Genomic DNA, 26,364 nt, shown 5'->3' on the forward strand with positions numbered 1-26,364 from the left:
GTTTGTTGGCTGATGATGCACGTTTTTTTCAGAAGGATTTCCACAAACATAGAGGTTGGGAAAGAAAATATAAGAATAAATCTAGGTGGATAGCTGAGTGGATTTAGTGCTCGCCTTTCAAGCTGTAGGCTGCTGGCTTGATCCTGAGAAAAGTCGGTAGCTTTATGTTAGTTGAAAACTGCACCTTTACACTTCCTTGGTCGTTGAGATTTCGGCAAATGGTTAAGGCTAAAGAAATAGCTAGAAACCACAATATAAAGAAAACACAAACAAGGCATCTCATTCCATTATACTCGCTTTACTCATATTTGGGTTGAAATACGCTTCAGTCCTAACCCTACTTCATGGTTGTGTTAAAAGTAACTACACACTGGTACAGTATAGGCTTTTATATTTGGAGTGTTTTTGGTCTGATGTTTTGTGGTAAAAGTCATTATTTTCCACTGCTTCCCTCATAAGTTTTTGTAATTCGAATTGCTAATTTGTTTATGTCATACAAGGATGACGTGTATCAAGTACTGTTTGTGCAGATACTCTCCATATCACAAGATTTTATTTGTTTCTTTAAATATTTAGAAAGAGCTCGAAAAACCAAAGTTCAACCTCTAAATGCGACACATCCAAACGCTTTAACAAATCATTTGTTTTAAAATACATTCAATCTTGGAAATATCATTACGATCACCCAAACACGTACAAGTCCATCGTGAAACACTGATTAATTCAGCCTCCGACTTGTAATCGATAGAAACAGATCGGCAAAGTCAACATGGCGCATTCTCATCAAATCCGGACATGTATTGATGACCTGGACGAAATGATAAGTCTAGAGCATCTAGAGTTGCAGACGGAAATCAATTCTAATCACGGATCGCAGTAGGAGACGGAATCAGGAGCTGTAATGAAATCTGCCAATCAAACACCGCGGCGTCCCCCAAGGGTGCGTGTTGGGGCCGATAATATTCATAACAAATCGTTCTGCTCCAACTACGGCCGTAATGATTCTCTGTTTGTTTCTTAATCAGCTGTTGTATCAGACAGGACAATGGAACTGGCTTACTTGGTTACAAATACTCTTACTTTTTATCCTTAGTTCCGTGTGGTTTTTTTTATTGTGTCATTCTACTCTTACTCTTACTCTTTACTACCATGGCCATCGATACCCAAGGTGGTATTTGGCCTCGCCAACTGAATGCCTCCACTTCTTCCGATCTTCAGCATCTTCCTCCATGATTCTTATCTTCCTCATATCTTTGGTCACTTAATCTTTCCACCACACTTTGGGACGCCCAGGAGGTCTTCTTCCAACAGGGTTCTCTTTCCAAACTTTCTTTATCAATGCATCATATTCTCTCCTTAACACATGCCCGAGCCATCTTATTCGTCGACTTTTTGCTTCCGCCACAGCATCTGGTGCTTCATACAGGTCTCTAATTTCTCTGTTATTTTTGATCCTCCATTCACCATTTTCTCTTGTTGGTCCAAAAATCTTTCTTAGTACTTTATTTTCAAAGATGACAAGTTTTATTTCAGTACTTTTGTCTAGAGTCCATGTTTCAGAACCATAAAGCAGAATTGGACGAATCACAGTTTTGTAAATTTTTAGTTTTGTGTTGACAGAAAACAGCTTCGATGATAATAGTTTATTCAAGGCAAACATACTTCTATTGCCTGCATTTATTCGGCTTTGAATTTCGGAATGTCATTCTACTCTAGTGGCATTTATTTAAGTTCCTTTGTAGGGAATGTTCAACCCCTGGTCTTGTTACTAACGTCAATCTATTGTTAGAAAGCATATACCTTAATAACACATAGTAACAATCTCGCTTGGAATCCAACCAGCGACATTTAGATTTGAAGGCGAGCACTAACCTACTAGAGAAAAAGGTATACATTGATTTCTGGCCACATCACAAAAAAATCACCAGTGTCACACAGCACGCATAACTCCTACATCATAACGAACCCCGGCTAAGGGAATTCCTAGCAATCGCGCGATTCATATTTGCAAGTCGATCGTCGAGCATGCATCGCCATCTCCGTTGGTGTTGGGTTACCAAGTGAACACGTGATGAAACAAATTGTTGGCTGGACTTCAACAGATCGATCACTCTTAGCCAACCAGTCACTGGCTCATTGCGACAATACTTGTTATTAACTGTTTAACATCTGGTTGATACGGAGCTGCCTCGAGCTAAGTGTGATTTATGCTGTAATTGCAACACTGGATGATTTGAGAGTATTTACGTGTTATTAATGCGTTTAATGGTGTTTCTTTAAAAGGATTTCTTATCCTAGTAAACGTTATGTGGTAGATAAGTCCAATTTTAATTGGCTAGCAATCAAAGGTGTTTTTATTCTTAAAGTTTTATGGTTCCAAATTGGACCCAGCTGTCCTTGGTCATCGGACTTTAAATGATCCTGTGTTGAGAAACCACTGATCTTAGTCAGTAAACAGAGCACACACGTTCGACGATTTTACACCCCTTAAATTTCATGTTGTTGTTGAAATGTACCCAGTTGCACTATTTGGTTAGGTTTGGTTTGTTTTGGTTAGGTTCAGTTGAGTTAGGTTAGGTTAATAGCAAACACATTTCGCATCTCTCAAGGGCTATCTAGTTTTTGATGATTCAAGAACATATTTAGCATTTAAATATACAAAACACAATCAATGGTAACTTTTAACCCATTTTGTCGCCGCAGCTGCCACTTGCTTATCCATTAACCGTGACGATTCTTCACTGCCTTATGTTGCCTTCTTTATTACTAAGTTAATCTGTTTCTTAAGCAATGTCAATTTACTGAACAGCAATATCCCAATGTTCAAGGACTTCTGGAATCGGTTATGAACTATCAATAAGCTACTGAATTGTCTCAGGACTTAGTAGTTTTTAGGCGAGCAATACAACAAATCGGCTGCCCATTTGTATCCATAGAAGATAAATATAGACGTATCAATGAACCTGTGTATCTATAGAACTAATAGAAGCTATAGATCCTGACCCAAATCCACTACACCTCACTAGATCTTAACTTTGATGACTTTGAGCTACCAACCTTTTTTAGACGGTGGTTTAAACATTAAGCAAATACATCCACAATCTTGGTAGTATGTATTATATTTTATAACCCACACCGACACTTGTTCAGCATTTCTGAGCTGGTGCTGTTATCCGTCAGTTATAATTGGTCCGCGTGTCCGAGCCAGTCCGCTATCTCCACCTCGGTCGGATCATGTTCCTCGCTATCTTTATGTCCAACATTCGCACATCCGGGCATATCCCACGCGAGTATTTGTGTTATTTACAGTTATGATATGCAAGTGTTGTGTACCTCGCCGCTCAATATTTCTCCCCAGGTAGCATAAGTTCCGCGTTGACATGTAGTAAACCAGTGCGAAACGAGGTGTCAGACTTTGGGCAGTGGTGTGGAATTTCAGAAATTGTAGGTGTGGATGAGGGTGTTTTTATGTTAGCTAGCTGATAACCTACTTGTGGGAGGAAATGGTTGGGCAAGGTCGTGTTGAAAGACACATACTTTGAACACAAAGCTGATGATGAAAGTGTAGGGCAGGTGTCAACAATTACATAGGTTGTCTTTTGATTATGGAGATGTACCCACATCTAGAATGACAACTAACGAAGTTGAATTCAGACGTATAGAAAGTGCAGTATTGTATTGCTAATTTCTGCCGTATCCACAGACTTGTTGATCATTCCCAGGTGAAGAATTTAGCTAACTGCAAACAATATAATCTCTTGTGTCTGTGTCGCATAACTTTTAAGTGTAGAAAACTATAGAAGAAATATATGTTTGGCAGTTGCAAACCATGTGAGAGACTCTTCCAACCATGTTCGATTTGAGTTGAAAAATATGCTATAACTGTTTGTTTTGGGTGACACATCTACTAAGTATCTCTGTCGATTCTACCTGTATGGACGAATCGGGTGCACAAGTATATGCCAGTGAATTAACAGCAATAACAAATTGTAATCACCTTCGAGCTCATTGCTAGTCAATGGTTGAACAATCTACAGAACTAGTTGATAGACGATGCCTTGGGTCCTCTACAATTCTCCATGGCACCTTGATACTCGGTGATTTAGCTAAACGAGCGACTCTACTCTACCTAAGTATAAGTTCAGAGGTTATCAAGTGAGATGTTGCGCGATGCTATTGTTGTATGAATCACCATGTGAATGGATGTGTGATGAATCATCCAGTCTCTCTCAGTCGGTCAACTGATTCATGAAACTCCGCCGAATATTTTATTCAAACCCCTGAAAGCTCTAACTTTCTCCTAGTGAACTTAGTTTCAGCATTGATCACTCTAATCCCACCAGTTCCAAACATCTTTCAATGAATAGTTGTAAAATCTTAGCTGTAACAGTACATTCATAAGTTCCTTGTTCTCCTAGCCAGTGTCGTTGCTGAATATGTTCACTCATTTTCCTCTAGTTCCAACTTTTCATGTCTCTTTTCCCTCATATTTTCTCAACAAAAACCCAAAACATCTGGATCCCTCAACATCCCTCCTTCGATCATCAACCACGATTGCAATGCATGTTATATGATGTTAAAAGCAATAAAGACATTTCATTTCATTTCATTTCAATTCATTTCATTTCATTTCATTTCACCACCCTTTATCTTTTTAATTCCTACTTCATTCAACCTTCCTCATAGTTCCGTCTTCTAAGACAATTTCCTCATAGCTTCTACACCTTTCTCCTGTCAAAAGGCTACCTTGTGATTGATTATTTTTCACTCACATTCCTTATCATTGGCTCTGTAATCTTTTAACGTAAGTTCCTAATAGTACTAATATCAAGGTTTCAGTTACAGGTTTAACATAAGAAACCAGATTCCATGTAGTTCCAACATCAAGCTCATCGTTTCCTCATTGCCCCACTGTCTTACACCCATATCCCTCAGAGTCATAACACATTTCACCAGATCCTTCACAGTTCCAACTTCTTTCACCCAGATCTTTCACAGTTCCAACATCTTTCACCCAGATCCTTCACAGTTCCTACATCTTTCACCCAGATCCCTTAGAGTTCCTACATCTTTCACCCAGATCCCTCATAGTTCCTACATCTTTCACCCAGATCCCTCAGAGTTCCTACATCTTTCACCCAGATCCCTCAGAGTTCCTACATCTTTCACCCAGATCCCTCATAGTTCCTACATCTTTCACCCAGATCCTTCACAGTTCCTACATCTTTCACCCAGATCCCTTAGAGTTCCTACATCTTTCACCCAGATCCCTCATAGTTCCTACATCTTTCACCCAGATCCCTCAGAGTTCCTACATCTTTCACCCAGATCCCTCAGAGTTCCTACATCTTTCACCCAGATCCCTCAGAGTTCCTACATCTTTCACCCAGATCCCTCATAGTTCCTACATCTTTCACCCAGATCCCTCAGAGTTCCTACATCTTTCTCCCAGATCCCTCAGAGTTCCTACATCTTTCTCCCAGATCCCTCAGAGTTCCTAAATCTTTCACCCAGATCCTTCACAATTCCAACATCTTCCCCCAGGCTCATCTTCCGTCACGTCTTCTCACTGACTGTTCCATGTTCCAGGGGAGAAGCCGTACCGTTGCCAATGGCCCGAGTGCGAGTGGAGATTCGCCCGCTCCGACGAGTTGACGCGCCACTACAGGAAACACACGGGGGCGAAGCCCTTCAAGTGCGCGATCTGCGAGAGGTCCTTCGCGCGGAGTGACCACCTCGCGCTGCACATGAAGAGACACCTTCCCAAGACGCCCAAGTGAGGAGCCCGGGTTGGGTGCGTCACTTCCAAGAGGTCCTCGGACTTCGCCCCTCCGGTAGAGTTGGATATCCGAGGAGACTCGTATAGATACAACGTCTCTATGATGGTGAAATGTATCACTTTCCTTGCCCGTTGAAATTTATAGGTTTAATGTATACTGTAAATATTGATTTACACTGAGCAATAGTATACTAAATAATTCGTTTGATCATACTTACTTCTAAGCAGCTAAAATTTAAGCATCTATTTTGTAAGACTTATTACTGGTGACTTATCCTTGACTTATTGAGAACAATTGGGATTCTATTCCTAAAGTGGTAGCCAACAAAAATTGTTGAATTGACAACTTCATAATCAATAATTCCACTCACCTCTGGCACATATGAACAGAAGTCTTAACCTACTTCAAAAATAATTTATAATTCCACTGTTAGCTTTATGAATAATCTACAAAATTTAGGTTCCTCATTTGGAAAATGATCTCTTTTTATTTATTTTTTACGAGATCCACCTCAATGGAAGTGCCTCCTGTCCGGTGCGATAGTTGTATATCTGTACAGTAGAACTTGTACAAAGTTTAGTGCCTTGTCCATTCCAAAGACTTTGTGTGTTAAAACAGACAAGTGCCTGAAAAAACCTGTTTGAACCAGAAATCCCAGTGATGACAGTATTATGTTTCTTTGAAAGACAATTTTTGTTTTAGATTCTAAGTTTTCAGTATTAATTCTTTGATGGTAGCTGTTTTTTATTGCATTTAAAGTATTTTTCGTCATACTGCAGCGAAAATAGTGTTCAATAAATTGCAAAACTAAAGGGAAATCTAGGTTATAAAGGGTTTCCCCAAAAAATACCCCTTTATACCCCAATAAATAATAAAAAATAATAATAATAAAATAATAATAATAAATAATATTTATTATTTGGTTGAATGTTATTAAACCAAATTTCAGTAATTTTGATTTCAAATGGATATCACTTTATTTTTTTATGCATATTACTTTCTTCAAACTGTACCAATAATATAAGTTTTTTTTATTAACACAATAAAATTTCATTCCATTTTGGGAGTTAATTTAAAAAAAAGTCAACGTGCATAGACGTTAGCATATACGCGCTATGCAGTACCTATATGCTACATGGTGCAGTATGACAAAAAAATATAGCTATTCACGGGCCAAATGTGTTTTTTCCCACTCGTTAAACTCAAGCTCATATTAGCAACATCACTTAAGGCCCTGTTGATAAAAAATCGGTTGTGAAAACTAAAACTATTATTTTTTACTATAAAATGTACACTCCCTTATTAATATTTCTGTATTATTAAGCTGAGTATTTTACACAAGCTTTTGCTGAAGACTTGTTAAGTAAACAATTAAATGTAACGGGTATAATTCTCTTCGCAAGACATGTACTTACCTAACTTAACCACGCTTGTTTATGGTACTTAAACACTGTTATTTCCTGTAATATTTGTCTGGTGCCATAATTTATGACGACTATTATTTCTCAGAAGCATTTACAGACTATTTAGTAACACCGGTCGTAGTCAATTTCAAAACACATTTGTGAATACATCTCTAATAAACCAGCTGATTATAAAGATGTTCCAATGTCATTGTTGGAATCAGCTGATTAATAGAGTTCTGCAAGTCAATAATTAACTCGCTTAATCATATGATCACAACCATTCATTCAAGTACCAAGTGATTATGCAAATGTGTTCATTTTTTATTAACGAACAAAGCTTTTATTACACGTAATAACAAAATTGTACTTAAAAATCATCAACGTTTTATTTATCGCACTCAAATGCGTTACTTATTATTGTGCCTATTGCATTTTTTACTTTTCTAATGCAGAGTTTTGTTGATTTCCTGTGGCCTTACATGGTTTTTGATTAAAAAACAAAGCTTTTATTACAGGGAAAACAAATATGTACTTAAAATCTTCAATATTTTATATGTTTGCATTCAAACGCGTTGCGTATCGTGCCTATTGCATTTTTTACTTTTTTGAATCTTTGAAGTAGATTTGTATAAGTTTTATTGATTTTCTCTGGACAAGTTGAAGTCGACATCTTGACGCTATATGCAAATACCTGAGTCTTAGTAACAATGAAATGTTAGCATAACTTATTGTAGACTCCCATGTAAGATTGTTTTGTATAGTTTAGGTTTGTGCCAATTCGTTTGTATATACATTATTATATTGTGTTGATCACTTGATTAGTGTTTAAGTAAATTATTTTTCAATTGTACATCAAGCTGCTTTGTGCGCCGTTGTGAATTTGTAATATTTTAGATATTTCTATGACTATTTTGAGCAGATTTTAGTCATGGGATGGTGATGTCAGAAGATATTTTAATAGTTTTTTTTTCGTACAAGGAGTTATTAATGTACAAAAATTAACTTTTAAGAGTCTGAAAACTGTATGTGATGGATTAAAACTATTCCAAAATAATATGTTGGAGTATCGTTGCAGTAAAAACAATAATATTAAGAGAAAAAACCAACTCACGCAACCAAAAACAAAAATTGTAGCAGTTTTCTAGATGAAATTTCTTTTGCATACTTAATTCACTTTTGTAAATCTGTGTATATTTGTATTCACTTAGACTAAAACTATAATATATGGATATAAAAACACAAATTTGTCGACTTATACAACATCAATACAATCAAATTTTGTTCCAACATTCTTTCTCAATACTAAAAGTTATAATATTAATGATCAGGGACATTGATGTTCAGGGGAATGTATATCCTTTCGAGAAGAGAAATGTTCAAAAAAATTCGAATTTAAAGAAATATTATACCTTTTTCAAGTCTAAAATCCACAAAACCTTTAATAATGTACGACACAAAAACATAATTACCCACTCTTTTGAACGCACTAACCTGCGTACAAAAGTAATCAATTTCGATATTATCCAATGGCCCTGATATTCAAACCCCCCAAAACATTGAGAGATGCTTGCTTCGGAAATACGAGGGGGGCGTGTTTGTTTTGTAGGGGGCCTGAGGGGGGTTTCATGGGGGGGGGGGTCGTGTTGTGGATGTGTCTATATCCGAGAGTGAACCGGCAATAAGTCTTATCTAAGTGATAAGAGAGTTTACCATAAAGTAAATAGCTGTGATAAGATAGCTCAGACTCGTCGTTCTGTTACAGCTTCACAGCCTGGGGGGGGGTGTGAAGGGGGGTCAGGAGGGGGGGGGGGGCAGTTGTTCTGTCGAAACGAAACGTTTCCAGTTCAAGTGTTATTTAACGATATATTTTTTCCATGAGTTGGAAATATTCATGTAATCTTATTTTTAAACATGAAACTGACAAGGATCGGAATCTAGCTCTCTAATTTCGTACTTTTGGTGAGTTCTATTATCCGGCGTCGGTGGAGTGTATTTCATTGTATAAGTCCTCTGGGCACGTTTAATTTGAAATCATAGGACAGATAGGAAACAATAAAGCCATCAGAGGTAAATTTGTTTCATACTAAATGTTTCATGGATATTTTTATAAATTTTTAGGGCCTTGTAGGTTTATTTTTAGCTTCATAGGCATCCACACAGACTACACTGTGCATAACATCCACAACTACCGACATCCCTCTAAAACCACCTATATCCATGCGACCATACATAACCATTTACACCTTCCACAATATCATGCACAACTAGCCACAATCCAAATCATCCACATCCATTCACAAACATCCACAATCCAAACCATCCACATCAACATACATCCACAAACATCCACAATCCAAACCATCCACATCTACAGCCATCCACACAGGCCACATCGTCCAGTCGAGGTATTCTATACAAACACCTCTTGTGATTTTACATCATAAACAACCTAGGCTGACAGGGAACGTGATTTTAGTCCAAACACACACTTTTAGAGTTAGAGCTCAAACAAATACACCACACATAAACTTCTACGAGCAGACCAAAAATAGGAACAAAACATTTCAGAAGGTTAACACCTCAAAACTTATGACAATAATGGAATAAAATCGCCACGATTTCATAAATTATACAAATTATTTTCTGGGTTTGTTTTAATGGAGTGAAATTGGCGCGTATTCCTAGAAATCATTTGAACAGCTGATCGCAACTCCTACTCTCATTGTTGCAATAATCCCGAGTTTCCAAGGAGCTGCGAAGGACGAATATACGTGTCTCATTGTTTCTGACCGCGTGGGGTCGGATGAATGGAGAGGCCACATAGGGATTCGTGCTTCTGTTTGTTAGGTTAAAAAGTTGAAAATTGTACGGAATTTTAATATAGCAATTCGTTAGAGTAATATCTGCAAAAAGCGTTACATTAATGATATTAAGTGAATATATTACTTGTGAGTTTTAAGATGAGTTCACCTAAAACCCGTTATATTGCTAACGAAATATAGTCTATTTTAAGACTATTCCAAATACGTTTATTTGTTTCACAATTTCTCCAAAAGGGGTTCATAATATTAGTTGCAAAAAGTATTTACTAAAATAAATCAGTCCAAATTCATAGAATATCATCACTACGCAAGAATATTTCGTCAAACCTTCTGTACTGATAAAAAATTATGTATAAAGAAAATGTACACTCATCATAAAAACTAGTTTAGGTTTGCAGACGTAAAATGTGACAGATTTACCTAGGTTCTCATAGAATCCTAGTTATAAATTCTTAAATCAGGGGTGCCCACAAGGGGGGGCTGTGACGCAGACTGCGTCATTGAAATTCTTGGGGGGGGGTTCCAAAAATTCAAATGGGGGGGGCTAAAGTTAATTGCAACAGTGTTCAACGTGACAACAATCAAAAATATATTACAAAGTCACTAGATAGAAAGTTGATTAATTAATGATAATAGTTATATTATTGAATTCAATTAGTTAAAATAGGATTTTAGGATAGTTTAGGATTCGTGTAGGAATTTATTATTCAAGTTTAGCAAGACGTGAGATCTAAGAGGGAGGGCACGGAATGGCTCAACTGCTGAGATAGATAAAGATAACGCGTGGTACAGACACGTACAGCTACACCGCGACTCAGCACAGAACGCTTTGTTGATATAAAGCTCGTTAAAATACAATCAAGTAGCATAGGCTATTTGATTGTAATTATTACTTAATACTTTACACTATTGTGTAGATACTCGATTACCTGAGTTAATAGTGGGGGGGGGGGGGTAATGAAAAATACGGTTAATCCAATATAGTATAAAAACAATTTTCATTTTTATCAACGAAATTCAATATTGCACAATCATTATTATTGTGCAATAATGACATTTCAAATAACTTATCTTGGTCCAGTTGTACAAATGGCAACGTTTAAAATTATAGCTCACTCAAACTCAACTAATAACTAGCCAAACACTGTATTGCTATAAATAACGTAAATATGCTATGCTCATGATAGGCAGATAGGCTACCGGTAGGTGCTGTATCACAACATAGGAATTAATAGATAAGTAATACAAAAGTGTAAAATTATATTTAGAGATAATAAAAACACTCTTAAAAAGAATGTAACTAGAACAATTTTGTTATTATTTTATTTTTTCTTCTGTTCTTTCTTAGGGTTCTCTTCAATTCATACACAAATTCAACAAGTCGCCATATTTACTCATTGCCCAATCACAGCCTTACTAAAGTTAGGTACTATGTTACTAATCACAGTTTACTAATCATTATATCGTCATCATTCCCCAGCTGTTGTATCTGAAATCTGTTGTAACATAGCGCACAGCAGACAGAAGTGTAAAACGGAGCAGACGATTGTTGGCGCAAGCGTTAAAGTTGAAGTCATTTTTCCATTTCATTTTCTGTGATGTTTCGATAACAGAGGGGGTCGTTATATGAAGAGAAAGACGCTGACAATTCGTTAAGCAGAGGTTACAAACACTATTTAGATATTCTGGAAATAAAAAATTCCTTAAATTGAGGTGACTTATAAAACTCTTAATTTTATTTACATAGAAAGATAATTTTTCCAGTCCTGTAGCCTACAACACTGATTCACGGTCTTTTCCCGGTAATCAAAACTCAAGTTCAACTTGATACACACAGAATCTCCGGTTCCCGACCTGGATGATGGCTATAGTTATTTACAGTAATTTAATTTAAAGTTACATTTTAGTACCCGTGATAAATCAAATCCGTTATGTAAGCAACACGGTTATTAATCTCCCTTGTTTTTGGATTTGGTTACCAACGTGATCGGAAATGGTTTCAAACGTTATCTGAAATGGTTAGGGCCACGATTACTAGAAAAATACCGGTATGGATCATAAACATAAACAAATGACGTTTTTGGCCCGAAAATAAACATTATTTAACATTGCTTAAATGGAACTGCCAAATCATATGTTCAATGCTATTAGTATAGGATTCGGGCCAACAACGTCATTTTGTTTATGTTTATGATCCATACCGGTATTTGTCTAGTAATCGTGGTTAGGGCCTACACAGTATTCGTAAACAACATTTATGTAAACATATAAGTGACAGCTAGAAAAAGGAATCTTTATCAAAACAGCTTTTCGTAATTTCATATATGACGTGTTCTCTTAACAGATTATTAGTATTTCATAAATGACGTATGTAGTAAACATGGAGAAAAAAACTTTAAAAAACCACACAAAATTGGGTTTTTGATCGTCCGTTATTTTATTTCCGAAATAGTGAGGCCATATTTTAATGGCTAAGGACACTCTCGCCAATCCTGTGAATACAAACCATTAGAATCATAATCGGTACTCTAGTTTTCTTTAAGAGTAGGCTGCGTAAAATGCCTTCTGGGCCGGACATAAATTAAGATTAGACACGTTTCAACTTCTTTAATGTATACAGTAAAACGTAAAAATAACCCAACATATGTATAATTCTGAGCAATATATACAGACAAAACTATAACTTTATTTATATATATTAACTGGGTTTGAATTTTCAATATAAAAAAAATGTATAAAACTTCTTTTAGTTTTACAAATAATGCTGGGCGGGGGAATACTGTTTGACATTTTTTGTGTACCTCATTTATGGGGGGGGCTGGTGCTCAATTGGGGGGGGGGGTGCGTCATGAGTCTAGGGGGGGATGGGCACCCCTGCTTAAATTATTAGTGTTCGATGGCATTATTGCCGAATCAACACATAACAAAATTGAGTTAGGTTTTCACTGTTCAAAACTCTCTAAGCTCTTACGTAGAGTAAGAGGTTATATGAGTTTTAACCCTAAATCACAGAGAATAGAGCATTTTATATCGTCTGTGCCTAAACCTAAACGAAACATCTGCAAACGCCTTCAATTCTACAGCGGCCATATCGCGTGCGTCTTGCGCTGTGCGTCAGATAACAGAAGGCGTTTTTTTTATTTTTACTGTGTCTGGTTTTTTGTTTAAGCCTCTCGGATTGAATTTACTTACATTTGAGACATTAAGAAATCGTAACTGAAATGTATCGAGAAAATTCTCTAAAGGGTAAAAACTCTCTTTAAATTTATATTTTCAATATTTATGCAGGACTAAGGAAAAAAAGTATTAATAGTTTTATTTAGCAAATCAGATGATTATAATAATAATAGTAAACCACAAATCATAATGTAGACATAATCTAATCAATATCCAGAGTTGTTAGTACTTACAAAGTCTTCTAAACTTCAATTGTACTCGAATTCGAGCAAAATGTATAATTTCTATTTGAAAAACAAATAACAATTATTTTGTATTAGATGATGATTTGTAAATTACTAACATCCCATGACTAGAATACTATTAAACTGTTCTGTGTGATAAATACTATTGTTTATGAGAGGATGAATAATAGAAGAAACATATTATTCTCTCATTAGTTGTTCATGTTCAACCGAGTCTGTCAATAGAGTTGTTCAGTTGTTCATGTATCTTAGAAGGTTGTACCAACAACGCCTTACACATAGCTATGTACAACAAATTTTGTTACATAATTTTTACTTTGTATAAATAAAAGTTACCAATATTTGGATCATGGTGTATGTGTGATTTCCTTCCTTGTTATCTAGCATTAAACAAAAAAATACAGCTACTGATTCGAATAGCTCACAAAAATCTTCTCAATTGTAAGTCGTTCAATAAATGAGGAATTTAATTTTATTACTTAACAAGTTAATGTTAAAGGTTGTTGAAGAACTTTGGGAATACTGACTCTAATCGATGTTTTTTTTATAAGACATTTATTTATATAGTTTTGTTCAAAACTAAGTTTTTATTTATTCATATATATATACTTAATGTTGGTTTTAGCATCTTGTTGCCTACATTATTTATTTACGAACAACCCATTTAACAATTCACAACACTAATTTTACAATCCCTATGTTCTAGGTCAAGGGACATCATAAAAACTAGTGTTAAATTCACTGTAACAAGAAACAAAGATACTACAGTGCACATAAGAAACAAAGATAAACTGTATCAATCAAAAAGAAAATTTTAACAAGGAACAAAAATAATATTAATGCTGTAATAAAAACGATAGATGAACAACGCTGGTACTGTAATTATATTTACAAATTAGCAATGATAATTACAAAACAATGCAACAATGACATGAAAGCTCAACTAGTTGACTAATCTACAAGTACTAGAGGAAAGAATGTGCAAACAAAAACTGTTAATTGAAGATCAAGTAAGCTATGCACGTCACGTCTCAATATTCCAATATGGTGTGTGTATTCTCATTTTAACTACCTTAGATGTCTGCAAGATGACAGAAGTATACAAAAAAATTTCAGATCTTAAATACTCACAACTTAGATATCAAATTCCTTATCATGTAAAAATATAGTGTAATAAATTAAATTTTTATGACTAAATACCCTAATATTTCACTTAACTCTTGCTTATAGGGTGGATACACTAATTATAACGTCATGAGAAATCATCACAATTCACAATTAATAATTAATTTTCCAAAATAAACTACTGTATGTGATTGTTAAACTTCCAATTAATCCCTCGTCAGACAATTAATGCACTAATTTAGATTCTATCATTGAAGTTTTTAATTTCCCCCTACCTTTCATGTAAACTAGGTAGCTTACTTCAAATAACTAATGAAACATACTGGATAGCTAGCTTGGGTGATTGCAGGTTCTCGCTTTAAAATGATCAGGAGGTCTCCTGTTCGATCTTGAGAAGATTTAACCGTGTTTAGTTCAAAACTTGGCCCAGCTGTTGAGTTTCCAATAAATTATATATATTTATTACCTGAACAATTATCCAAAATCGAACAAATTATAAATTTAAAATATATGACCGATATTATACACCCCACCTCCTCTCATCTCTAGACAACATCATATCCACAAATTACAATTGACCACATTATCCCCACATATTCCCCCAGTGCCGACCATATGTTCCCCAGGGGGGGGGGGGGTTCCAAAACGCAGCGCGGGCCTCAGAAACGCGTTACACCTACGACATTTCCAAGGTCATTACCCAGATGGTCCGTTCATTCTACATTTCCTCTTTCATTGTTGCCATTTAAATTTATTCACTTATATAAGCTGAAGGCGATTATTGCAGCGCCCACCTGTTTCCTATGGTGCGCGACGAAGTGTCTAGCTCCAGATGTCATGTTATACCACTGTAGTGTGTGTTTGTAACTAGATGCTAAGGAATTAGGCACATACTATAGTGAGCTGTGTAGCTTTCAGCTGTAGCTTGCGATACAATTTTGGATCAGGAGCACATACTTAAGCAGTACAACTTTGCCTTTCGAAATACTAACACATATTGTGTTTTCTTGTGTACTTGTAGTAAGCGTGGAACAGCTATATGGTAGGTATATGGGTACCAGGGAGCACAAAATATGTGCTCTCTGATTGGCACAGAGGACATACTATAGTTTGCAAGGACCTCTCTGTAAATAGTTCTTGCTATGCAATTATAATCCTTCAAGATTACTGCTTTGACCTAAAAAGTCTGTATCCTTCAAGAAGTCTCAAAAATTAATCAAACCGTTTTTATCATTTCGAATATTAATTAATTAATACATCTACGTATGCACAATGCTGCTCATAATACACTAAGAAATTGATTAAATCAACAACCACTAACCCTGTTGGCTAGGTGTCATAGCGAGACGAATTTTATAACCAATAGTTACAACAAACTAACCTTTGTAAAATACCGTAGCTTATCAATAACATTGTCGTTGACAATCTCAGTCGATTTACATAAACAATCGTTAATTACACGTGGATATGTTTACGCATAAAAGCACTTAGCATGTTAATGCATGAGGCAACAGACAACATGGCGGCGGTCACGTGGTCTGTGACGTCATCGCGGCTAACATCAAACAGCTGATAATGTTACACCTGTTATCACCAATCAACGGTAAAGGTAAAACTGCTTGTGTTCAATACAGCTTGAGGAAGATTTAAGATTTTTTTGTGTTTGTATTTTGTTTCTTCTGGTATCGATCCCTCTTGATTTCTGGATAATGAAAAATACATTTGAAATAACATTAGAAGCTTAACTAGTATTTTTGGGATACAAGCCAAAAATTGTATATACATTAACATCTAAGCTGCTTCAAACCCTTTTGTATCACCTACTGTATTAATGAATTATAGGCTACATGTTATGTAAAAAAAATTATGGTCATAGGACAGATTATGTTTTCAAGTTTACAAAACATTCGACATCATTTATGTCTAATACATGTTCACAGTGAGCCGTGGATGTTTCCAAACTAAACTAGTAAAACTTTATAAATTTCCATTCCATAAATCTAATCAATATTTGTGTCTTAGAAAGGACGAAAAAGGACTTGATTTTTGGTACAATTGTCGACTTGAAAATTTCCTCATATCGACGTGGTTCTTGAACTTATACAAAAATATTTGACACACATTTGATCCAAAGCGACAATTTTTTCACCAGAAATATCGCGAATTGCTAATAAAAATGATTAAACTATTTAATTTATAAACTAATTAATGCTTCTTCAATAGTTCCGTTTCACAAATACATTTATAGATTTAAAACTGATGTTGAATAATGATCTAAAATTTTGCCAACCGAAGTAGAAAGACTGAAAACATATTAAATATTTCCAGTTTTTTGCAGTTCAAGCACAAAATTATGAAACGACAAATCTGAGCGCATTAATTTAAATATCCCACGCTAAATCCCTAATCATATAGGTGAGGATAACGTACCAAATATTAAGTAGGTAGCACTAATTAGTCCTTGCCACTTCACAAAACACCTTTTCGAAATCTTAATCGTCACTTTACCCATAATTCCTACACTGCAGAGGAACAACATGACGAGCTGTCACTAGTCTGATCAGCTGTTTGTCAGCTGTCCACCAGTCGTGATAATTGGCGGGTAACCCTTCACAGATCGCCTGTTTTCCCGCTATAATTTGCCAGCCGCCGTGTAATTTTCTGTTGAGATGTTTTCGGCCAAAGAAGGTGCTGATGCCACTCACAAGGCTGATTTTAATTTTAAATCCGAAGGTGCTTTGTTTTCCGCAGTTGAGGAACTGAGCCAAGTACGGGCTTTGTAATGATTTTACACGCTGTAGGGTACAGATTGTAAGGAGATATCGTATGGTTTCAATTTGAATTTCTGGCTTAGCAGCTGTTCGGTTTATCCATAGGTTGAGGTAGTAATACACATTCATCAGTAGGATCTAAACGGTTTTTGACTCAAGCCACAGCTTAAAAGATATGTAACCGAGGTTGAAAAATGAGAATTAAAATACTTTGGGTGTGTGATGGACTATTTTAGTCATATTTCACCATTCTTTTTTGGCCAACTAAATAGAATCCTATATGTGGGTTATCTCTATGCTGCAATAATTTTGTCAAGTGTTAATCTACTTAAACTATCAGCGGTTGCAGATATATTCTATTTTCCGGCCTTTTTTGGTCGACCGAATCGTACACTAGATGACCAGATATTACCACGAATATTAGAACAGAAGCAGTATGGATCTTAAACATAAACAAATGACGTCACTGACCCGAATCCTATACTGATAACATTAACATATGGTATGGACAGTTCCATCGTCTCTTAAAAACTTTTTTCTCAGCTCATGTGTATCGTAGGGAAAATCTACGCATACTGTTGGAAATATATTTAGGTGTGCAGAATCCCTTTAAAAATTAAAATAGGCTCAAATATAAGCACAAAAATGAATTTGAAATTTAGAAAAATTACAATGACGAAATAACAACGAAATATAAACAGAAAATCAAAACAATTGGTAGAAACTAAAAATGAAATAAATATAAAAAATAAAATAAAAAACTCCGATCACATGTTTTATTTACAGCGTGTGGTGAAAATAGAGAAATCTGTACATTGCATATTTTTGATCGAGTTTTCGACCACTGAATGACCTCTAGTTTAAATAATTATACACACATGTTTACTTTCGGGCCAGTGCCATCAATTATGTTTATGATCCATAAAGTTTATGCTCTAATATTCGTTGATATTATTCCCTCGAAAGAATTTCAAGCTGTTGGTAAACGCAACAGAATGAGGCGCTGAAAAGGCCTGAAGTTTCGATGTTGTTGGAAAGGCCTGAAGTTTCGATGTTGTTGGAAAGGCCTGAAGTTTCGATGTTGTTGGAAAGTCACTTTTTCTATTTAAAGTGAAATACACTTAAACAGTTTCGTGAGCTCATAGTAATGATAATAATCATAATGATATACATTTGATTTATTTCAATCTTAAATGTATCACTATGAAACTAGCCACTTCTAATGACTCTGATTCACTAATTTATGCAAGACATGTAACCTTAGCACATGCGAATTCATTGAATGTAGTTTAAATTTTATATCTCATGTCTTGGAGATGAATCATAATATTTTCTTCCGAAACAAACCTTTAAATCCGTAACTCTGCTGGTGATAATTTTTTAATTAGTACAATTCGTACTTTAAACTCTCATTCTAACTTAAAAAATTAAACCCATACATTTTTTTACGGTACAGAAAAACTCAATACAATCTTGATAGGCTTCCTATTATAAATTGAGTATTATTAGGTGTTCGCGCGTTCGAAGGTCGGTTTTCCTCATCACCTTCACACCTACACAGGCAAGTGTGGGTGTCGGTCTCGCAAATGTGCAATTGTTGGACCCATTTGTCGATCAGGAGACGGTCATTTGGCCAAAAGTCCCGCCCACTCCTTCATTTACATAAGGTGTTACAAACCTGAATGAAACTCTTGCGGACTTTACGTTGAAAGTTTCATTCGAAATTGGTGTGATTTGAATTTCTCTCGTTTCGGATTATTATAATGGGTTATGTAGTTGCGTGTTGAAAATCTTTAACTATTGCATTTTACAATACATTTAACATACTCACTAAAAGATTTTATCATCCAATTGGTTCAGAATGTCAGTTTTAAGAGTTTTAGTACCGGTCATTGGCAGAAAGTCTCGACTACGGAATTTATTTACAAGGTGTTACAAACCCGAATGAAACACTTGCAGAGGTTTACGTTAAAAGTTTTATTCTCCACATTTCCTTGTGGCTAAACTTCGACCTGATTTAGAATATTTTTGTTTGTATGGTAACTTACTTCTTCATTGGCATATACGTTTGGCTGTGGATATTCTTATTCTTATTGTCATCTTATTGTTATCTTATGTTATTCTTCTTATTCCCATCTTAAAGTATAACCCAGTTTTCATGTGTATCATATTTTTTGTATGTGTAAATTATGTATTATCATGAGTGATCCAAATACAAAGTGCGCTGATTAATTATTTTTCTAACAAAACTTTCGTTTTTATTTTAGTCAAACTGAGATTATAGCTTCATGTAAACTGTAACATAAACTTGTCACATAAACTAAAACCTCAACTAGGGTAAATTAAGGAAAACTAAATCATTTTAGGCTGTAGTCACTCTAAGTGGGCTCATCCCACTTGTTTTTGTCTAACGAAAAATTGCCTACATGAGGTCCATATAGATCAGATATCTACAGCAGTCATTAATCAATTTTCTTAGGGGAACGAAACTTTGAATTAGAGAACCTATATTAAAATCCATACTAAATGTACACCATTTATTTACCAGAAGTAAAAGAATAAGCAACTTCCAAACGGTAAATTTAATTGCATTCAAAATTCTACAACTTTTTCCAAATCCCAAATGTTTGGCACTTTTTCGCTAAGTTTGGTACCCGTTTATCCACTTTCCTAAATGGTTTACAAATATCCACAACAGCGGGTGACAGACGCTATAAACAAGCCCCAGGCTGCTTTATTGACCGATAAACTGTGCTGAAAGCTGTAATTAACGCGCATAAATTAACACCTCACTTAGTCAATTAACACAAAACTGACATAGAGGTTAATTACCTGTGCTTTAATGTTCCGTGGCATTTTATGGGTAAAGAGAGTTGCGTTGCGTTTTATGGGAAACCTGGGGTATAAAGATTGTTGATACGCATAAGTATAAACGTGAAGAATGTCCTAATACTCTCTCTTAGTTAATTGCCACATTACAAAATATAAATTGATATGATAAAATAGTTCTTTTAACCTTAAGGCTGAATATTTAACGTTTTAATGTAACCGCACAACCTACTTTAGGCACAAATTGTGTATACATGAAGTATTTGACCCCAGTAGGTAAATTTGCTTATGTTGATTTTTCTGGGACTATGACCACTATTTTTTTATTTAGCATAATTTCTTAAATTACAGTTATACTTGTTGGTAATGAATAAAAGACGTCTTCCAAAGTTAATTTTCACGGTAAATACTTCAAAAACTGAAAATGTACATAGGACCAGCGTCGATTGAGGACAACTAAGAACAGTTATACAATAATAATATACTAATATATTAGTATTTGAATTTAATTTGAATCATTTCTAGACCAATTTTCATACTTTTTCCTAAGTACACACATTGAATTATACTAACCTGAACTAACGTAATTGCTATTGGTGTTAGGGGCCACGAAAGTTAAAACTGGATCATAAACAAAAACAAAGATGTCAATGGCCCGAAAGTAAACATGATTTTACATTACTACGGAACTATCCAAACCATATGTTAATGTTATTATAGTCAAAGCAAATAGAACTGGCGGGTCAAACCATGTCAAACTAATGTATTTAAATAGGCCAGCTGGTATCAATCAACCGCCAGTTCTATATGCTTTAGCTATAGTAAGGTATTCAGGATAGTTACGTCATTTGTTTATGTTTATGATCCATACCGTTTCTGTTCTTAAATTCGTGGGGGCAACTGAGGAATTGTGTCCCTTATTTTCCCAAGATAATTCGAATTCATAAATAAATTTCACACAAAAATATACCGCATGTTTGAAATCTTTGAAGCCTCTACACATCACCTATATTACGAGGTCTTCGCAGAAATATACTATCTAGTATAACTTGTACCAGGGCATGTGCACAGTGCAAGGCGATGGAAATATGTAACGCTAAATTTATGTATTATATTCCGAGCTAATTGGTCTGAGAGAATCGCTCGCTATTATCCATTTTACATAGAATTAACACCGAATAAGGAAAAGCATGTGACTAGTTAACTGCGCATGCGCAGTTTGTCCAGAATAACTTGTCACCAGGCAACAAAGATGGGGAATGTGCGAGAGCTTGTCAATTCTGTGATTTAGAGTTTATGTTCGAAAATGGACCAAGCTGTATTTTGATCATTGGACTTTCAACTCAACAATAGGAATAATTGTATATTTAAATTACTAGTACCTCTTTTTGATATGCCCTCTAGATGAGCGAGCGTAGAAAAGAAAATGGTAGCAAATATTTCGCCAAACGTCATTGGGTTATCTGATTCAATAAATTAAAATTTTTATTACCAGTATAATTGAGCTATTACAATTGCTCTGAATTGTTTGTCTACAGTTAATGAATAGCTGTTACCGAAGTATTGATTTTATTACCGTTTAGTGATATGTATTATGTTACAGGTATTACTCCGCCTTCACGATAAGAAAAGTCACAGAACTACTTTTTTGCATTACAATTAGTTTAAATATCGGTTGAGGAAATATTGTAGGGGAAAATAAAATACAGCATGATGCTAAATACAAATATATTTGACAACGAAGCTATGATATCTTTTTGACCGAAACTATTTTATTTGGGAAAATAAGTGGATGTATTGCTGATAACAACTGCAGCTAATTTACTTTGTCCTAGGGATAAAAAGAAGTACCTGTGCATTTCAAACCATGTATTGAACATTAAAAAAAACGAGAGCACGCCCCGTGGTCGAAAAATCGACCAAAAGTATGTTTTGTGCAAACTTCTCTATTTTCACCCCACACTGTAAATAAAACATGTGATTGGAATGTCTTCCATTTGTTTTGATTTTCTGTTTATATTTTGTTGTTACAGTATTTCGTCATCACCATAGCAACCCATAAGACCCATGTTAATTTTTTGTTAATTTCAAATTCATTTTTTGTGCTTATTTCTGAGCCTATTTTAATTTTTAAAGGGTTTCTGCACACCTACAGAAAAATATCTTTCTAACGGTATGCGTAGATTTTCCCTGCGATGCACACGAGCTGAGAAAAAAGGTTTTAAAGAAACATGCTTGCCTATTAATATATAGATAGATAACCTTTATTGTTGTAGTGTGACGAAAAATGTCTTTATATTAAACGAGAAACAACATATTTTGATGATTTGATGCTCAATAATCGTTGAAACAAGATTGTCAATCGTCCATTTGTTATTAGTCCTTGTTATATTATTGTGATTTCCACTCTTTAACCTAGGCAATTTCCCCAAAAAAGTTGCTTTAAGCCTAATCAGCTGCACTTATAGAAGTTGCAGAGGCAAGCTTTTTAGCTTAATTGAAAGATAAACATAAACGTGATTTTCCAAACAAAGCAAGTTTGTAATTACATACCCACTAGTGTAAATTGTATTTAAATTTCATCATTGTTTAGGAGACGACGTCAAAATGAATGTTTATTTAATGTGCTTGGCACAGAGTGTTGTTTATAATTAACTGTAATTATATTTCAACTAGAGGACCCACCGCGTTGGATGATTCACGTGTACTGTATTCATACTTTTTTATTTTATACTGCTAGGCATTCGTAATATTTACTGAAAGTTAATTTTAAAGTAAATTAATTCATTGAAATTACCTTCCAGTATAATACAGCAGAGTGGGTGCTAGCTTGGTAATTAAAGGGTTCCTTCTTCGATCCCAAGATGTCCTAATCAACTTTTGGATGTTTTGGAACCAAACCCAACTTTATTGCGAGTTTTATATATACCCCTAGCTAAAGAATCAGAAACTTACATTAACAACATCGATCATCTTCTCCATTCTACACTTAACCAGCAGTATGTGCTGAACCAAAACTTTCTAAATTACATCCCGATTTTCATATTATTTTGAAAGTGTTTGAACAAGTCAATATCAAATTTTATAAATCATCAATCAATCTGTTTAACAAAAACATTACCAAATTTAAAATCTATACCCCTTGCAAAACACTCTCTAGCCTACCAGACGTGAATTAGTAGTTTCAAAAATGTTACAAATACCACCAGTTCCATCCTTAGAAAAATCAGAAGGTTTTAATAAATCCAAACTTGACCCAGCAATCCTTTATCACAGGTTTTTTAACAGTCCTGATAACCAACTGATGTTAACCAATGATGATGACTGATGATTAACCAACTGATGTTAGTGACAAATGTCATAACATTCTTTCAACACTTATCCTTCACTCATATTTTCATGATAATGATGAGTAATTTGGTGTTTGGTGACGTGTAAATCGAATCTAATCATGATACAGATTTATCTAGATGTTTTCAAGCTTATATAGTCTTCCAAGGTCAATGCAGGCTGTGGTCTTCCGGAAATGACCGGATTTACACCACTTTTTTACACCATGGATCTGATTACATAAGGTAAAACACAAACACAGCGAACCAAGTGTTTTCCATCCACACAAACCCACTGAGATTCACACTACCTCTAATAACCTCTCGGAACCTTTTAGGCGCGAATCTTCACCGTCGAGTTTTAATGGTTTTGCAAACGAGCGGATTAAAAATTTGCATCACATTATGGTTCGGCGCGTTTAGCTGTGATCCGCTTCTAAACGGTTGTTATTAACACGCAGTTTAGCACTTTCAAGTGTTTATTATTACAAGTAATAACGCCAACTTAGCATCTTTAATCTGCATAACAGGTCGCCGCGGTCTTCTAATACTCGATGTCTGATCTTGGCGAAGAGACATGAGGAAGAAACTTTGCCGAAATTCGGTTATGTCGACCTGAATATTGCTAGCCTGGAGTTATCATTAGTGGATCTTATAAAATGTAAGATTATTTTCAGATTGAGTTTATTCATTTTAATTATTTTTTTGTGAATTCATTATTTGGACGGAGATCCATCAGGGAGCGTATTTTAAGGCAAAAGTTGGTGGTTGAGTTTTGAATGGATACGATGATTTATTTGCTATGGACAAAGATGGTTCAGCCAGGATTTAATATTAAAAGCCCAACTTTATTTAGGATGGGATAGGTTATCCCACCAAGCTATAGTTATAGGTTACCAAGTTATAGGTGATTACCAAGCAAGCTACACCCAACTATTTATCAAGGACAGCTGGGTACAGTTTTGATCATCAAAAGGTTACAAAAGGTTGCAATTGAGTCTTCTTACAGGATCGAACCGGCGACCTTCTGATCAGCAGGTGAGCGCTGTACCCACTCAGATACTTAGCAGTGTCATAGTCACCACATGTTCCCTACCTCAAAATTTCAATCTACATAACTAGAAAACAAACAAGATAATTTTCAGCATTGGAGAACTTTTCACCAAAAACGATTGGAAATATTCAATAAAATATTTAGGCCTCGGGCGTTATTGATGATTTTTGTTCTATTGTCTTTGGTTTGGTTAATGCAGCAAACACATAACTTGCATTGTAGAAGATGATTGTAGTTAAGCCGCCAAGGTCTGTACGCTGCAAATCAGACAACAGTTAAAGTGACATTTCCGCAACTTACCGACCCTCGCAAAAGATTTACTACCAAAACACGCAAGTCATAGGCTTAGTAGCAATACAGGTAATTGTACAGATGTACTGACGAGTATAGAAAACAGCTGGATTATGAGGAAGACTGATAGTTAAATTTGTTGTGGTATGATTTTGCTTCAAATTTATTCAATCGTTTAGTTAATTATTCAACAAGTGTTGTTAATAAGGCATGTAATGTAGGTAATAATGGCGTGATGAAGAAATTGACCTGAAGAAAACAGATTCTTTATAAACAAACAATTTTTAACGCAAATTCTTGTTTAGATCAATTAGCTGATTGAGTCAATATATAGTCTCTGTCTCTAATTAAGCCAATATTTATTTGCCTTGCTTTTGTTGTTTGGCGTATAAATCGATCTCTTCCTTTCATACTACTCTCAGTTATAACTTACACGCTAATTTGAAATTTTTAGAATTAATCATTTAAAAATTTCTAACTATTCAGAAATCTATATAGGTGATTTTTAAGTACACAATTCCACTGAGAATGAATTATATCTACTCTTTCAAAACTGTTTTAAGTGTTTAACTCAATAACAGATGTAGGGTGTAATGTTAGAGGTATAATGTTGCGATAAAGGTATAATCAGGAACGCTTGTGGCTATCTTAAAACCATTGTAATAACCATAAGATCACAGACACTGGGACGTCCGGGACGTCATCGTATAGACACTTTGTACTTGGATTCGAAGGTTTGTAGGAGGTTTGTGCTTGTATCAGAGACCCAGGGCAACGGGTTCGATCCCAAATCATCACCAAGAAACAAAATTATTTTGATTATAAATTTATCTTCTCTGTTTTGGTGTAGATGAAAATGTGTGTCCCCTTTTTAACACCTGATCAAAAGGTCTACTAATAAAAGGTCGACGTTAGAGAGGAACAAAACCACTGTTTACTTATAATAGTATATTTCGTACCTCGGGCCGAAAATGAGTTTTTGCCGGCTCGAGATAGTTTTTAAGTTCGAGACGAAGTCGAGAACTTAAATCGATCGAGAGCTGCAAAATATAAATATAAATAGTAGCCAGGCAACGGTGACAGTAACACAATTATATTGCAATGCTATGGATTTTGATTGTGTATTTAAAATGCATTCATGTTTTAAGTAAGTAAGCGGACAGCTGATTTTGCGGCCCCGGGCTGTAAAAACCTGCTCGGTCCCCAAATTACGATGACAGCTGGCATGGCCAGCAAAACGTAACTTACAGCCACCAATTAACGTATGTAATACAGCCAAAAACATCATAGTGTGGTGAAAAAATATAAAAATATGCCACAGGCGTAAATATACACCAAATAAAATATAACAGTAATAAAATAGTAAATATTTGTATTAATAAATTCCATTGAGGAAGTATACTGTACAATTAGATCAAAGAGAATATAATAGCTCCGAAAGGTCCAAATTCAGTTGCTGTGAATATGAAGACCGTTGGTCACAAAGATAGGCAAATAATAAAATGTTTATCTATATAGGGAGTTATTTAGCAATT

The 26,364-nt window shown here is 35.2% G+C and overlaps 2 protein-coding genes across 2 annotated transcripts in view; one reads left to right on the top strand and one right to left on the bottom strand.

Moving 5' to 3' along the window:
- Window positions 1–6,578, top strand: part of LOC128994155 (dendritic arbor reduction protein 1-like) — an 82,874-nt gene extending 76,296 nt beyond the window's left edge. Inside the window, exon 4 of the mRNA XM_054418478.1 lies at window positions 5,590–6,578. Within this exon, the coding sequence (XP_054274453.1) occupies window positions 5,590–5,780 (191 nt within the window). The 3' untranslated portion in view covers window positions 5,781–6,578. The remainder of the gene's footprint in view (window positions 1–5,589) is intronic.
- LOC128994154 (uncharacterized) overlaps window positions 1–26,364 on the bottom strand; it is a 230,738-nt gene that overhangs the window by 160,152 nt on the left and 44,222 nt on the right. The window lies entirely within an intron of this gene.

The sequence above is a fragment of the Macrosteles quadrilineatus genome, unplaced genomic scaffold (genome assembly GCF_028750875.1).
Source record: "Macrosteles quadrilineatus isolate MER2022 unplaced genomic scaffold, UCM_ALF_1.0 Scaffold_5__1_contigs__length_97177068, whole genome shotgun sequence".
Classification (NCBI taxonomy): Eukaryota; Metazoa; Arthropoda; class Insecta; order Hemiptera; family Cicadellidae; genus Macrosteles; species Macrosteles quadrilineatus.